This window comes from Sceloporus undulatus, chromosome 2 (genome assembly GCF_019175285.1).
Source record: "Sceloporus undulatus isolate JIND9_A2432 ecotype Alabama chromosome 2, SceUnd_v1.1, whole genome shotgun sequence".
NCBI lineage: Eukaryota > Metazoa > Chordata > Lepidosauria > Squamata > Phrynosomatidae > Sceloporus > Sceloporus undulatus.
The window spans coordinates 241276480-241291317 of NC_056523.1; the positions used below are offsets into that span (position 1 = coordinate 241276480).

The 14838-nt window shown below is 43.9% G+C and overlaps 1 protein-coding gene across 3 annotated transcripts in view; it reads left to right on the plus strand.

Annotated features, from left to right (window-relative positions):
• The first annotated feature begins 5363 nt into the window (after positions 1 to 5363).
• LOC121922611 (histone-arginine methyltransferase CARM1-like) overlaps positions 5364 to 14838 on the plus strand; it is a 63763-nt gene continuing 54288 nt past the window's right edge. For 2 of the 3 annotated variants that reach the window (XM_042452227.1, XM_042452228.1), the window contains exon 1: positions 7155 to 7573. In XM_042452227.1, coding sequence (XP_042308161.1) covers positions 7243 to 7573 — 331 coding nt within the window. In that variant the 5' untranslated portion in view covers positions 7155 to 7242. Of the gene's footprint in view, positions 5754 to 7154; positions 7574 to 14838 lie in introns of those variants that run through there. The other variant, XM_042452229.1, reaches the window with a different exon arrangement.

The following is a 14838-nucleotide window of genomic DNA, read 5'->3' on the forward strand; positions in this document are numbered from 1 at the left end:
GGGAAGGCAATGGGGAAAAGTTCAGTGCCAATGGCCATGGAGGGCAGAAGGTGATGCCGAGGAGGAAATTCCTCTGAGTCCCAGCCCTTATAGGAATGAGTGCCAGTAGTTAGTCCAGGGGGCTGAGGGGGTCTCCTTTCCCAAAGGGGGAGGCAAGGACCGGTGGGCCCCTCCCCAGCTAGGCCCCAAAGGGAGGGTCTCTTTCCCCACCTCTCCCTCCCAGCCCCCAAAGCCCAGCCTCCCCACTGGCCCTGAGTCCCCTGCCTCCCCTTCCTCAGACCCCCACAGGCGCCTGCCTTCCTTCCTTCCTTCCTTCCCAAATGGAGGGCCTGAGGCCGAAAGGACACCCTTCCTTTTGGCCCAAGGAGCCTGGCCTCTTTCTCGCTCTGGAGCCTCTCAGTTCAACTCAGGAGGCCTCACGGAAGGTTCTGGAACATTATTCCCCAAAGTCACAAGCAGGACCACAAAATGGCCGCTTCAGCGCTTGGCAGTTGGCAGTTTGAGGCCTTCAGGGAACCCAGACTCCCTGAGAAAGTCTTTATAAATAAGTCTTTATAAATAGAGCATAATAATAATAATAATAATAATAATAATAATAATAATAATAATACAAGCAAGAGCTGGTTCTCCCTTTGGCTGTCCCCCAAGGCTTCTGCGCATGCCCAGGAGCCCCCTTCTCCTCCTTCTCCTTCTCCTTCTTCCCCTGCAGAACCCTCTTCCTTCCTTTTGGCCCAAGGAGCCTGGCCTCCTCCTCACTCTAGAGTCTCTCAGTTAGGGTTGCCATAACCCGTCTGCAACCGGGATTATCCTGGTTTTGGCGGCCCTGGGCCCCTCCTGTCCCAGGTGCCGCCAAAAACCGGGACAACCCTGGTTGCAGCGGGGTTGCGGTGCTTGACCACGCTGCCCTCCTACTCCTCCACTGTGCGGAGGAGGAAGAAGGGCCACACGGCCTGGGGCAGAGGAGGCAAAGAGGGAAGCCCAGCGTCGCCCTCCCTACACGGCCCCGCACCACCCACCTCCTTCTTCTCTGCCTCCTCCACCCTGCCCCCAGGCCATGTGGCGCATGGAGGAGGGGGGAGGAGAAGAAGGAAGAGAAGGAGGCGGAGGAGGAGGAGGAGGTGGTGGTGAGTGGCCAGATGTCTCAAGGTTTTTTTAATTTTATTTTGCGTGTTTTAATTGCTAACAAGTCTCCCTTGCTTTGACAATGACAGTGTGATGATGATGATGATGATGATGATGATGATATGAGTCAGCTTGAGAGGCATGCAGGCACTGTTTCTGAAGCCGACGGAGTGTCACCTTCCAAAGTGTGTTTGGGTGCTTTTAATGCTAACATGTCTCCCTTGCTTGGACAGTGATAGTGTGGTGATGATGATGATGATGATGATGATGATATGAGTCAGCTTGAGAGGCATGCAGGCACTGTTTCAGAAGCCGAGAGAGTGTCACCTTCCAAAGTGCCTTTTCTGTGTGTTTTTGGTTCTGAGGCATGGTCAATGTAAATAGCTGTGACTTTTACAAACTCATGCACAGTGAAGAAAAACCAAAGTCCCTTGACCAAGTACACACTTCTCAGAAGTACACTTGGTGCAAGAACTGTGAAGCCACCTTGACATCATGTTCAATATGCATAGCCATGTTAAACCATGCTAAGTGTTAAACCCAAGGGGTTTGGTTATGGAATAAGACTCTGAAATATGCAAGTGGCCATGTTAAGTAAAGCCATGTTCAATGCCCAAATGTGCTGTTGTGTGTGTTTTGGAATGGAGGTTGGGGGTGTTTGGCAAGAAAGGGAAGTACATTTCTGCCATCTGTCTAGAAATAATGCCAAAATGTCCTCCATTCTGATCATGCCTAAGAAAACCATCAAATTTTTTCATGTGCCCTACATTTGTCCTGGTTTGGAGGTCCTGACTTATGACAACTCTACTCTCAGTTCAACTAAGGAAGCCTCAGGGAAGGTTCTGGAACATTATTCCCCATAGACCCCAGGAATAAGGTCCATTTAAGGTCCACCATTTTTCTTAATTGTCCTACATTTTGGGCTGAGTTTTGTCCTGCAGTTGTCCTACAGCTTGGTCTAGAATTTGTTCCACATTTTGTCCCAGGTTTTAGCGGACAATTATGGCAACCCTACTAGGGACACAAAATGGCCGCTTCAGTGCTTGGCAGTTGGCAGTTTGAGGCCTTCAGGGACCCATAATGGAGGATGAAAGGGCCCCAAAGTCGGAAGGGACCCCAAACAGGGTTTCCGAACCTTAACAAGACCTGAAAGTTTCCCTGATGCTTCCTTAATTCCAATCCACAGTGAAAGATATTTCCCCCAAGAGGCCTCCAGGAAGGGCCCATCGTCCACAGCCAGCTCAGTCTGGGATGCTCAGGGAGGCCAGTCCAGGTGCAGGGTGGCCCTCCGTCCGCCCTCCTTTCCTTCTGCATTCCTCCCCTTTCCCCCAGCAACAGCCCCTTTCCCAAGAAGGCTGCATCCGCACAGCAGGAATAAGGCACTTTGACACTGCTTTAACCCCTCACTGGTATGGAATCCTGGGACTTTCCCTTTGGGACACTTAGCCTTCTCTGCCAGAGAACTCTGCTGCCACAACAGACTACAAATCCCAGGATCCCTCAGGATGGAGCCAGGACAGTTAAAGCGGTTGCAAACTGGATTATTTCTTCAGTGCAGATGAATCGGTTTCAAAAGGATAGAAGTATCCAAGTAGAATTTTTACCCTCGTAAAAATGGTTTACTTTAAAAAATATAAACAGTATGTTTTTCTGTCCAATCCTTATTTTTGTTCTTGTTTGTTTCAGTCTAGTCTTGGTCATGTGATTTAGGTCTGGTCTATCAACTTTTTTCTTGCCTGAAAATCTCTTAATAAGAAAACTGGGGAGGCTTTTAAAACCTTCCAAAAGAGCTACTTTTGACTTTGTTTGGGGGGCAAGCCTCCTCTTAGTAGCCAAAGCCCAAGTTTGTGAAGAATAATGAGGCTTATATTAAAACTATCCTCCCCATTTTCTGACCCCTTTTAAAAGGCATGTTCCCCAGAAGGAGCAGAGCTGTATAAGAAAACCCTGTCAGAAAAGAGACACACTTCCTTCCTTTTGGCCCATGTAGCCTGGCCTCCTTCTCGCTCTGGAGCCTGAGGGAGAGAAAGAGGGGCTTCTTGGTTCAGTTGGGGCCTCAGAGAAGGTTCCAGAACATTATTCCCCACAGTCACAAGCAGCACAAAATGGCCGCCCAGAACACAAAATGGCAGCCTCCGCCTCAGCGCTTGGCAGTTGGCAGTTTGAGGCCTCCAGGGAACCCATAATGGAGGATGAAAGGGCCACAAAGTTGGAAGGGACCCCAAGGAGGATTTCTGAATCTTAACAACACCTGAATTTTTCCTGATGCTATAACGGTGATGATGAACCTTTTACACACCGAGTGCCCAAACTGCAACCGAGACCCCACTTATTTATTGCAAAGTGCCACGTCCCTCTGGCTTTCTAGTAAGAAACTCTGGCAAACTGTGCTAAGGCAGCAGCATGTGTGCCCACAGAGAGGGCTCTGAGTGCCACCTAGGTTCGCCATAGAGAGTCCCTGAGACATTCAGTGTTTGCAAGCAAAGGAGGGGTCCTTGGGAAATATAGTTCTTTCAGAATGAGAAGGGAGTGGACAGGAGATCTAGGCAGGGATGGGACCTTGGGAGATATTCATTGTTCTCTTCCTAAGGAAAGGGATTTTGGCTTCACAAAGGATTTGGGGCAAACTGGATCTGAAAGGCAGTAGTAGCCTTTTCTCTTGCCAATGGGATTTAAAGTTTATCTCTTGTATTTTATCTCTCAGCATCCACATGGGCAGAAAGAGGAGGGGGTGCTGCCCTGCAGCAAGGCCCCTCCAAGCCTTCTGAACTGAGAACTACAACTCCCACATCTTCACTAGACACACCGGCAATATCTTCCTTCCTACCTACCTTCCTATCTTCCTAACTTCCTACATTCCTATCTTCCTTCCTTCCTTCTGCACCATTTTCAACCCCTTCACCTGAGGGAGAAGAAGCCAGTGGAGCTTGGAAGGCTTGCAACATGTATAATGTGCCTCTTGTTTGGCCCAATGAAGGCATCCATCCCAGAGTCGAGAAGGAAAGCAACCCATGGATGACCCGAACCCATTGCAGGGAAATAATGGAGGGGATCACATTGAGCTGCATCACCCCACTCCTGCCCCCATCCAAAGCCAAAGGGGTAGATGCCAAAGCCGTGGATCCCCCCCAACAAACATTATTGTTTGTGAACAATAATGAGGTTTATATTAAAATTACCCTTCCATTTCTGACCCGTTTTAAAACGCATGTTCCCCAGATGGAGCAGAGCTGTATAAGTAAACCCTATCAGAAAACAGAGACACTTCCTTCCTTTTGGCCCAAGCAGCCTGGCTTTCTTCTCACTCTGAAGCCTCTCACTTCAGAGAAGGTTCTGGAACATTATTCCCACAATCACAAGCAGGAACACAAAATGGGCCCCCAGAACACAAAATGGCTTCCAGAAGACAAAAGGCCGCCTGTGCCTCAGCGCTTGGCAGTTGGCAGTTTGAGGCCTTCAGTGACCCATAATGGAGGATGAAAGGGCCCCAAAGTCAGAAGGGACCTCAAAGAGGATTTCCAAACCTTAACAGCACCTGAAAGTTTTCCTGATGCTTCTATTGAAAGTAGACACCAGACCCCTCTCCCTAATTACAATCCATAGTGAAAGATATTAATATTTTCTCCCCATCAAACCACTACCTTCAACTCCTAGGAAGTGCAGAATTAGAATAAAATGAGTAAATCAATATCTATGGGACTGAGAGAAGTAGATCGCCACGGTGCCAAGCCGCTTCCTCCTCCTCCCGGCTTGGGAGGAAGCCTCGGCCTGCTCCCAGGCCGGGAAAGTGAAGTTACTACTAAGGGTGATATAAGCCAACCCTCTTCGGCCGTGCAGGAATACAGATAATTCAAGACAGCGAGAAGGGAAAAGATTAACTGGGATAATTGGAGAGTTTGCAATGGAAAGAAGCTGAGGATGAAGGGGAAAAGGGAAAGAGAAACTGGTACATTATTAAAAGCAGCTGAGAAATTGGGAGATCAGAAGGTCTGAAGAAAAAACAAAGCAAAATGCATGAACACACAAATTACTATTTAACATAACCATTTTTTTATTATAAAATAACCATACAGTCAGTCCTTCTTATACACGGATTTTTTATACACGGATTTAAGCATACACTGTTTGAAAATGTTCCAAAAAAGTATAAATTTACCTTGATGTTTCATTTTTTATTAGGGACACCATTTTGCTATGTCATTATACTTAATGGGACGTGAGCATACATGGATTTTGTTATACACGGGAGATCTTGGAACCAAACACCAGCGTATAACAAGGGTCCACTGTACTAGAACTGTCTTTCGCCACCCTTTTTGGACTCTCTGCTGTTGGTTTTGCCTCTTTGGCCTGCTGCTGGGCTCATCAACAGGGAGCTGGTTCATCATCATCCTCCCATTCTCTGCTGCAGATGGCAAGCAGATGGAAGGAAGGAAGGAAGGAAGGAAGGAAGGAAGGAAGGAGAAAAGGAGATTTCCCCCTGAGACTGGAGCTGCCTCCTGGACAGAGAGAAGGATGGGAGCAGAAAAAGGGCCATGCCAGTCTCATGCACCAGCAGAGACCCATCATCATCCTCTGCCTCTGGCTCCCAGAGTCTAGTTCTGGATTATTGGGAGCCCTCCTCTTTCATGGTAAGAGAGGGAGGGAGAGGGGAAGGGGAAAAGGGGAAGAAGGGAAGGAAGGAGGGGAAAGGGAAGGAGGGAAGGAAGGAGGGGAAGGGGAAGAAGGGAAGGAAGGAGGTATGGGGGAAGGAGTGAAGGAAGGAGGGGAAGGGGGAAAGAGGGACGACAGAGGGAATGAAAGAAAGACAAAAACGGAAGGAGGGGATGAAAAGGAAGGAAGAGACGGAGGGAGAAAGGAAGGAACAAGGAAATAAAGAAAGAAGGAAGGAAACCAAGGAAGGGAGTAAAGAAGGAGAAAAGAAAGGAGACAGGGAGGGAATAAAAAGGAGGAAAGGAAGGAGGGAGGGAGGAAGGAAGGAAGGAAGGAAGGAAGGAAGGAAGGGGCTAGAACTTTTTTTGGATGGTATGGATATCTATTTTATACTAAATTAAATTCTACAAGGCAATTAAGAGTACTGTATTGGTTGAATATTAAACCTAAATGTTGTCCATTCCTTCCGAACTGGGCATCCATAAAGGAAGCGTTTTGTAACTGGGTCCAGCTAAGCCAAGACAAATGGTTAAGGTATGAATATCTGATTGATCAAAAAGGCAAAAGACATACAAATAAAGTCACAAAGCAATTGATATCAGAAGGTCTTAGCTGTACCTGGTTTACTTATAGACAGATTAGGGAAAGGTTTCTAATGGATGTTAAGACTTTAGCAATTGGTGAAGCGGATATGGAATAGGAAAAATAATTGTTCAATAAGAAGATAATCATAGAATCAACATTTTTTATAAAATATGGGAAACTATTATTTTATAAGATTTCAGCTGGCAGAATGGTTTACACTCAGAAATGGAAAACGAAGACAATACCTAATGTAAAGGACTGGTTGATAAAATTGTATGATGTTATAGAATGATGTTGTGGCAGAAGAGTAGGGTATAAATACTCTAAATAAAATAAAACAAATACATCTCCGCAGAGAGACCAGGATGGTCAGGGAGGGCACCGTTTGGGTAGACCTTGGGCAAGTCACACTCTCTCAGCCTCAGAGGATAACAAATGGCCAAAGAGAACCCCCCTCAAATCCAAACCAAAAAACAAACACTGCTTTAGAAAACCTTGCCAAGATAAACCCAGGGCTAGCTTAAGTCCCCAAACTGTGTCCTCTGAGAGCTTTTGGACTTCAACTCCCAGAATCCCAGGCCATTGGCCAACGTGGCTGAGGCTTCTGGGAGCTGGAGTCCAAAATCTCTCTTAAAGGACACAATTTGGGGACCACTGCTGAACTCCCCAAACTGCGCTCTTGAAGAGATTTTGGACTTCATCTCCCAGAATCCCACACTATTGGCCAACGTGGCCGAGGCTTCTGGGAGATGAAGTCCAAAACATCTCCTATTATCAGGGTCTCCTTAATAGATTTGGAGGCGTACAGTAGTTACAAAATGGCTGTGGGCTGAGGAGGAGGAGGAGGAGGAGGGGGTGGCTGGCGATGCCCGAGCGCCTCAGATGGGGAGCCCCTTCGCTGGGAAGCCGAGCCCGCCCCATTCCGTCCCTGCGACGCTCCTCAGGCCGCCTCCTCCTCCTCCTCCTCCTCCTCAGAGGACGGAGGAAGGGACTGCTGCTGCTGCTGCTACTGCTACAGTGGCGGGAAGGCCCCCCATGGCTGCCTCGCTGCGCTGCTCCGTCAGGCTGGCTCTGCTCAGCGAAGAAGAGCTCCTCCAGGGGCGCCTCACGCTGCCTTTCTCCGGCCCAGACTTCAAGGGGCTCCAGATGGAGGTCCAGGCGCCACAAGGAGGAGGAGGAGGAGGAGAAGCAGCAGAGATGGCTGTCACTGATGGTGAGGCCACTGGGGAGGCATTCCTGGGGGGGGGGATAATAAATAGCAATAATAATAATAATAATGCATTCACATTGGAGGAATAGCCTGGTTTGGCTCTGTTTCAGCCTTGACTTATGGCAGCCCTAAGGCAAACTATCATGGGATTTTCTTGGCAGAGGGGGTTTCCTATTGCCTTCCCTGAGGCTGAGAGAGTGTGACTTGCCCACAGTCACTCAGTGGGTTTCATGGACAAGCAGAGATCAAACCCTGGTCCACAGAGTCATAGTCCAACGCTCAAACCTCTGGCCATGCTGGCTTCCCTAAAACGCAGGTTTGTTGTTATGTGCCTTCATTCAAGTTATTTAGACATGTGGCAACCCTAAGGGCATCCGCCTATCATAGTCTTGTTTCCCCTCCTCCTTCTTTCTCAATCTAACCCGATATATCCACCAACATTTGTTGTTGCTGTATTCCTTTAAGTCATTAATGACTTATGGGTCTTCTTGGTAAGTTTGTTCACAGGGGGTTTGCCATTGCCATCCTCTGCGGCTGAGAGAGTGTGACTTGCCCAAGGTCACTCAGAGGGTTTCCATGGCCGATCCGAGATTAGATCCCTGGTCTCCCAGTGTCCTAGTCCTAGTCCAGGGCTGAAACCACTGAGCCACTCTGGCTCCCAGGTACCTTAACATAAATATCCCTCACACATACATGCTCACACACTTTCCATGGTATCGACTTTGTACATCTAAAGCTTTTCAACAGAAGTACAAATGCTCCACCATCTTTGAAAAAGGTGGTCGGATGATGATGTTTCTGTTCTATTATTTTGCTGCATACAAGAGACGGGAAGTCTCTCTCTGTGAGCACAGAGCATTTGCTTGTGCCCCATTAGATCCACATGTGCCCCAAGTCAGAATTTCTAAAGTGAGAAGGCAAGTATAAAACCTGTATCATGCGCATGAGAAGATGAAGGAGAGTAAATGGCATAAAACTCTCCAGAAAGCTTTTCCATGTCATCCCAAATTGATGTTTTGCTTGTCTAAATAGCCCGGAGGCACCAGATCCTGTCTGATCTTGGAAACTAAGCAGGGTCAGCTCTTGTTAGTGCTTGGATGAGAGACCAGGTGCTGTCAGCTATATTTAAAAGGAAATGGCTGACCAAAACATCCCTGGGTATTTCGTGCCTAAGAAAACCCTATGAAATTCATGGGGTTGCCATAAATTGACAGGAGACTTGAAGGCACACATATTTTACCACTGAATATTGAAATGCACTCTCAATATGTTCAAAGATATATATACACACAGATTCTCTAACTGTCTTTCTTTGGTTCATACTTGTAATTTCGTAGCAGACTGCCTCTGCAGAAGCTTCCATAATTAGAGGAGTTTCTCCTGATGCTACTCTGAATATAATGATTGTTTCCATATGTTGCTGACCCTACCTCTCCGGATAGCTATTCAGATGGTGAAAGTAATTCAGGTTGAATCTGGATTACATTTTGTTGTCCACGTGCATTTTGAATGCCACTGATTAAGTTTTTTAGGGGGCTGTCAAAAAAACCCACTCAACCCGGGATAATCGATGGCAGGTCCCCCCCCCCCCCGAGTTTTTCTAAAAGATTCGAATTCTCAGCTATATGAATAACTGATGTAAATAGACCGGATAAATCGGGATAAAACTCTGCATGCCTTGAACGTGCTTCAAATACATTTGCATCATTGACTCTATTCGAGTGCTGACATGTGTGAGCAACTGAACTTGCAGAGATGTGTATAGATGCGGTTCCATAGTGTGAATAACAAATCCAGAATGCATGAATGGGATTATTCACATAGGGGCGAAACAGACTGTCCCTTTGAGCGCCGAATTGGGACTGTGGCAACCATATGCTGCACCCCCGATCTGGTGTTTTTCTGGGCCAAAAAGAAGTGGCAAAATGGCACTTTTTTTTGGCCCGGAAAAAGGGTGCCCTTGCCACTGCAGTGGCACTTTTTTGCACTCCTTTTGGCATGCAGCGTGTGAACACCACGTCAGAAGAGCTGCCCGCTGTGTGGTCAGGTGGGCAGTGTGATGCTGGCTTGGGGGTGGCTTTGGGGCGTGTGTCATCCAAACCCCATGCCCCCATGCCATCCCCAAACCTGTACTTATTGCTGGTATGTACAGCCCCATAATTGTTCTAAAAACCAACAACATGTAGACTGTTTTCAGTGAACTCAGGCAGCACAGTTTAGGAAGAGGCAAATATGTGTTGAAGGACAGAACAATGTATTCCACTTGGTATGCCTGACATCATTTAAGCTGTCCTGCTGCATCCGAGGTGTGATGGGTGACTCTTTCCTCATTCACCAATGTTCTCCTGTGTTGCTTGCCTTGCGTAGCAAAATGTCTTACTGCCATTTTGTTCTTGATGTCTTAGCTCACAGACTCTCAGTCTATCTATATGAGCTGAAAGAAAATAAAAAATAGAGTGTGAGGTTTGGCATCCACTGTTTGTTACTGCTGTGCGTGTTCCTGCTTGCAAATCTCTAGCATGTAAACTGATCTCGGCATTCAAACACCTTAGCCTGGGCTGCTCTAACTGAACAGTAATTCCCACTTGGGCTTTGATATTTAGAGTACTGTTTCAGAAAAAGTCAGTTGCAAGACAAAGATTTGGACCTAATTGTTCTTGTGTTAGCATGATATCTAGCTATGGTCTTACACTTACTGTATATACTTATGTATGTCAAAAAACAGATCCAGAAAACCTGGGTTGACTTATCCACGGATGAATGTAAAAACTACACTTTAATTCTTAGCAAAAAAGGAAGCATTCCCCTTTCTCTGAGTAGGATGGCAAAAGGTGAGAGCTTAGTCCATTGTGGGAACACCAAAAAGAAGCACTGACACTCTCTACTTTCTCTGACATGGCACCACTTCTGATCTTTTTTAATGCCAGGGTGGCAGCTCTTTGGTGCTTTCCCTCAAAGGAGCGGCAAGAGGAAACAGGCTTTTAAGGATTTGAGTAAAACATTTATGTATGTTTGTCAATTTTTCTAGGTTAAAATAAGGCAAAATTATCACATTAAAGTTAAAAGGCTATAATCACTGCTAATGTGGTTGCCATTTGCTTTGCTTTGCCTTTTCATTCTTTTTGACATGTGCATTTTCTTAGCCTTGCTTGCACCTGTTCACCTCCCCCACACATCACAGAGCCACATTTACCACAATTACCTCGTCATCCAACCAGCCTTTAGGGTGAGCACAAACACTTATGTCTCCTGGAATTTTCTAAGTTCTTCATCCTTTGCATCCTTTGTAATGTGTTCCTAAGTTTTCCCCTCGACTTATCCAAAGAATGAAAAGGCAAAGCAAAGCAAATTTCAAAATGCATAATTTTGGCCTCATAATCTACTCTTGACTTATACATGAATTGTACTTATAGTCAAGTATACACTGTAATTGTATTCTAATAACTGTACAAACTGAATAGCCACAACTGAAGATGGAAAAAACACAGTTCTGCACTTTTTGATGACAGTATCCATTTCAGCCCAATGCAGAGAGACGGGGAAGATGGAAAGCTTACACTATGAAAGCTAAACTGGATTTGTGGTCTTGACATTGTGCTCTTATGGATGCCTTGCCATATTGACTTAGGCTCAGAACACAGGCCAAATGAAGCAGATAGTCCTAGCTTCTTCCAGCCTAGCAGTTTGAAAACATATAAATGCAAGTAGATAAATAGGTACCACTTCGGTGAGAAGGTAACTGTGTTCAGTTCAGTCATGCTGGCCATATGACTACCAGAGTCATCTTTGACAATGCTAGCTCTCAGCTTAGTAATGGAGATAAGCACCGCCCCCTGCAGTTGGACACAACTACACAATCTTGTCAGAAGAGAAACCTTTACTTTTTTAAATAAATGCTATAGAGCCTGCTCATTCTCCTATATAAATGTCATGTAATTCCAAGACCGAAGGATGCTTAAGTGGAGCGTTGATGTCAACTCAGCGTGTCTGGGTTTCCCCACCATAACAAGTTGGACACCTAGGTGATAACAGATAATAATCGCACCCCAGACAAAATCCAATTTAGCTTACAAATGACAAGGACCCACAATTCCTCAGTTCAAAGAGATAGGGACAGGGTAGCATGCCAATTTCAGGGGCTTAAGTAGTTAGAGGGCCACAGGAATTCATCACCAGCTTTAGCTCCCAAGTTGTGGCTACATATGTTTGGCTGTGTCCTTCTTAGCAGATCAAGAAGTGAATTGAGTGGCTTTAATTCTTATCAGAATCAACTTCTCAGTATCCTTGTCTTCTTTATGCCAGATTCTTGGAAGAAAGAATGCATGGCCTGTTTGTAACTCTGTTCACTGTGTGCTTCCTTTCTTCTCCTAGAAAGAGCTCTGCCATGCAGTGTGGTGAGATGACCTCCTGCAAGTGGCAGCTGCTAGAAGTGAAGTGTATTTCAAAGTGGGAATTGGTATCAGAAGAATGTAACAGGCTTTGGCTGTAGTGGAGAGTGAGCACTACTGGAGCACTTTCTCAAGCAGCAAAGTGTCATGAGCTGGCACCTTCTTTCTCCCCCATCTGGTTCCTACTTAGACAGAAAGTCTGCTGCCTTGAAAATTGGTTAAACATCCAAACTACCTTCCTTGCCAGCAGTAAAAGTACTACCACAATCATTCTTAAAATATTGCAAAAATGGCAGCAGATGTTCAGAAACATATAAGGGAATAGAGAAACATTAGAAGTTTAAAAGAGACATCTGGGACACCTGAGTTAAAGCAGAATGTAGAAGTTTCAATCAAATGGGAGGGAAAAAACCTTTAAACTATAGAATTTCAGCATGTGTTTCATTATCAAACTACGTTTTAGTTTGAACAAGAAAGTTAAGCTTTGAATGGCACCTGAACAAAACAGTGTATCCTTTTCTTAAAAACACCTTTATATGTAGGCAAATGATAATGAAAGCTGGCTTTGAATTAAAAAAGACATCTGAGTTTTCTTTTATCAAAGATCCTGATTTACCGTATATGAAACATATTTAAAATTGTAAAGGTGTTTTCAGGGCCTTTTTAGTGTACAGAAGAATGAATCTCATAAATATTGGATAATTTGGGAGAAATGATAAAGGTAGAAGTTATGCAGAGTAATGAGTAGGGAAAGGACTCTTCTGGTGTTTTATTAATGGGGCAACCAGTGGTGTCACTAGGGAAGTGCAGACTGCAGTAGGAGACATCCTAAAGGGGAGTGACACCACTGTTCCTCAAACATCTGTGTTTGGGCAGAAACAGGCAGTGGCATTCTCCTGCTTCCCTTTAAAATGCTTTAAGATATGGTGGAGTGGGGTTATGCTCAGTGGGAGGAGAAAGGAGAGGCCTCAGGATTTTTTTAAAATTAAAATTTCTAATTTCAAAATTTCAAATGTTTATTTTTTAAAAAAATATATTTTTAAAAAATTATTCCTTTAAAATGGGAGAAAACATCACATTTTAACCAAATCTTCACTATGTATATGTAAATATATTTAGGTTGAGCATATGATATTGTAATTTGAAGGTATAATTTTAATTTCGCTAGTTGTTTACATCACAACTATTACCATTACATTCAGGAGTATATGGGAATTACAATTTATGAGTAATATTAGTGCAAAAAAGCACTACTAAGGGTTCTGTATGGTGTGAAATGGAAGGAAGTCAATGGGGCGGGTTGACACCATGCGTTACTGCGCCGGGTGACACCAATCCTAGGGATGCCACTGGGGGCAATTAAGGAACATAGAATATTTACTTATAGTTTCTTCAACTTATAAAGCACTTTCCTTTATAAAATTAGTTCAAAAGTGACTCTGCAGAATTATTAAAATGTACCGAAAACACTGTAAAAGAGCTATTCTAATTAGGCAAGAAAAATAATATTTAAAATTAGTTTTTAAAAATTATATACAATGCAATATAGTATTGGAATCACAAGTAATTGCTGAGCCAAGATATGATACAATATTTGTTTAAATTTAGAATTATCCACAAATAATTTTGAAATTTCTTAGCTATCTAGAGATTTGGGCTGTATTGTATCCTTAGTGACTATATCTTTATACCATGCTTATCACTTTCCTTTTTATATTGAATTCTAATGTGTTTTTTGTCGATGCGTCTATTATTGTTATGACTTAATGGAAATGAATGAATTTATATCTACCCCTCTGACATTTAACTCCAATGAAATGAAAAAAGAAATATTGTCCCTAGATTCAAATAGAAATCAGTTGCAGATTCTGTTCACATTTGGTAGTCACATTTAATGAAATGGCTGCTATCATTGAAATGCTGCATAATAGTATATTGAAAGCTGTTCAGAGAAAGTTCAGAAAGGTTTAGTCTTGTACGGAAGCTTAATTGTTTCTAGAAAGCTGGTGTTCGTTTATTCACTTTACAAAATGGAGATACCATTTAGAGAGGAGTTTTAAAGATTGTTCATATATTTATATATAAATACTTTGTTAATCCTCACTAGAATACACTGAGCTGATTGCTGAATGGTAAATCAAAATTTAGGTACGGTAGATCCCATTGATTTACTAGATCTGCTTTTGTTGAAAACTAGCAATTGGGTTTGGATGGACAGACAGAAAATATTATCTGTTTTATTTGTATCTGCATTATTTTAATTGTATATAAATCGCACCAGCCTGTACTGTTTGTTTTTGTTTCTGGCTTTATAAAACATAATGATAAAATAAAATTTGTGTAGCAATTGTATTGTACAAAACCGACCTCAAGGCTACAGAAGAATCTACTTTTTGTAGGTGTTTTTCTGGAACCAGTTACAGGTACTCAGTAAGTCTTGTTTCATTTATCCATGTTCTTCCATTGTGGAGTACAGGAGCTCTCAGAAAAACACTGACATGTACCAAGAAACCCAAAGTTATAATAGCTAATCCTCGTAAGGAACAGGATCAGAAGCAAAGTACTAATTCATACAACTAGTTCAGAAAAGGGCTTGGGTGCATTGAAAAGCAGCACACACTTAATCTTCAGACATACTTGTAGCTAACCATTTTTAACTCCGTGTTCCCAGAGGAGCTTTGTAATGCAGTTTGAGGTGTCTCTCCTATTTAAAAAGAAGAAAAGAGTAGTTGTTTTTTAAAATATATTCCCCTGGGCAGCACAGTACACTGCAGTACATGGCTGTATATGTCAGTGGAAAAGTAAGGCCAAAGCAGGCATGTGTGTGTTTTGGGAATTTGTGGAATGGGTTAGTGAAATACTGTACCTACAATCAAAGAA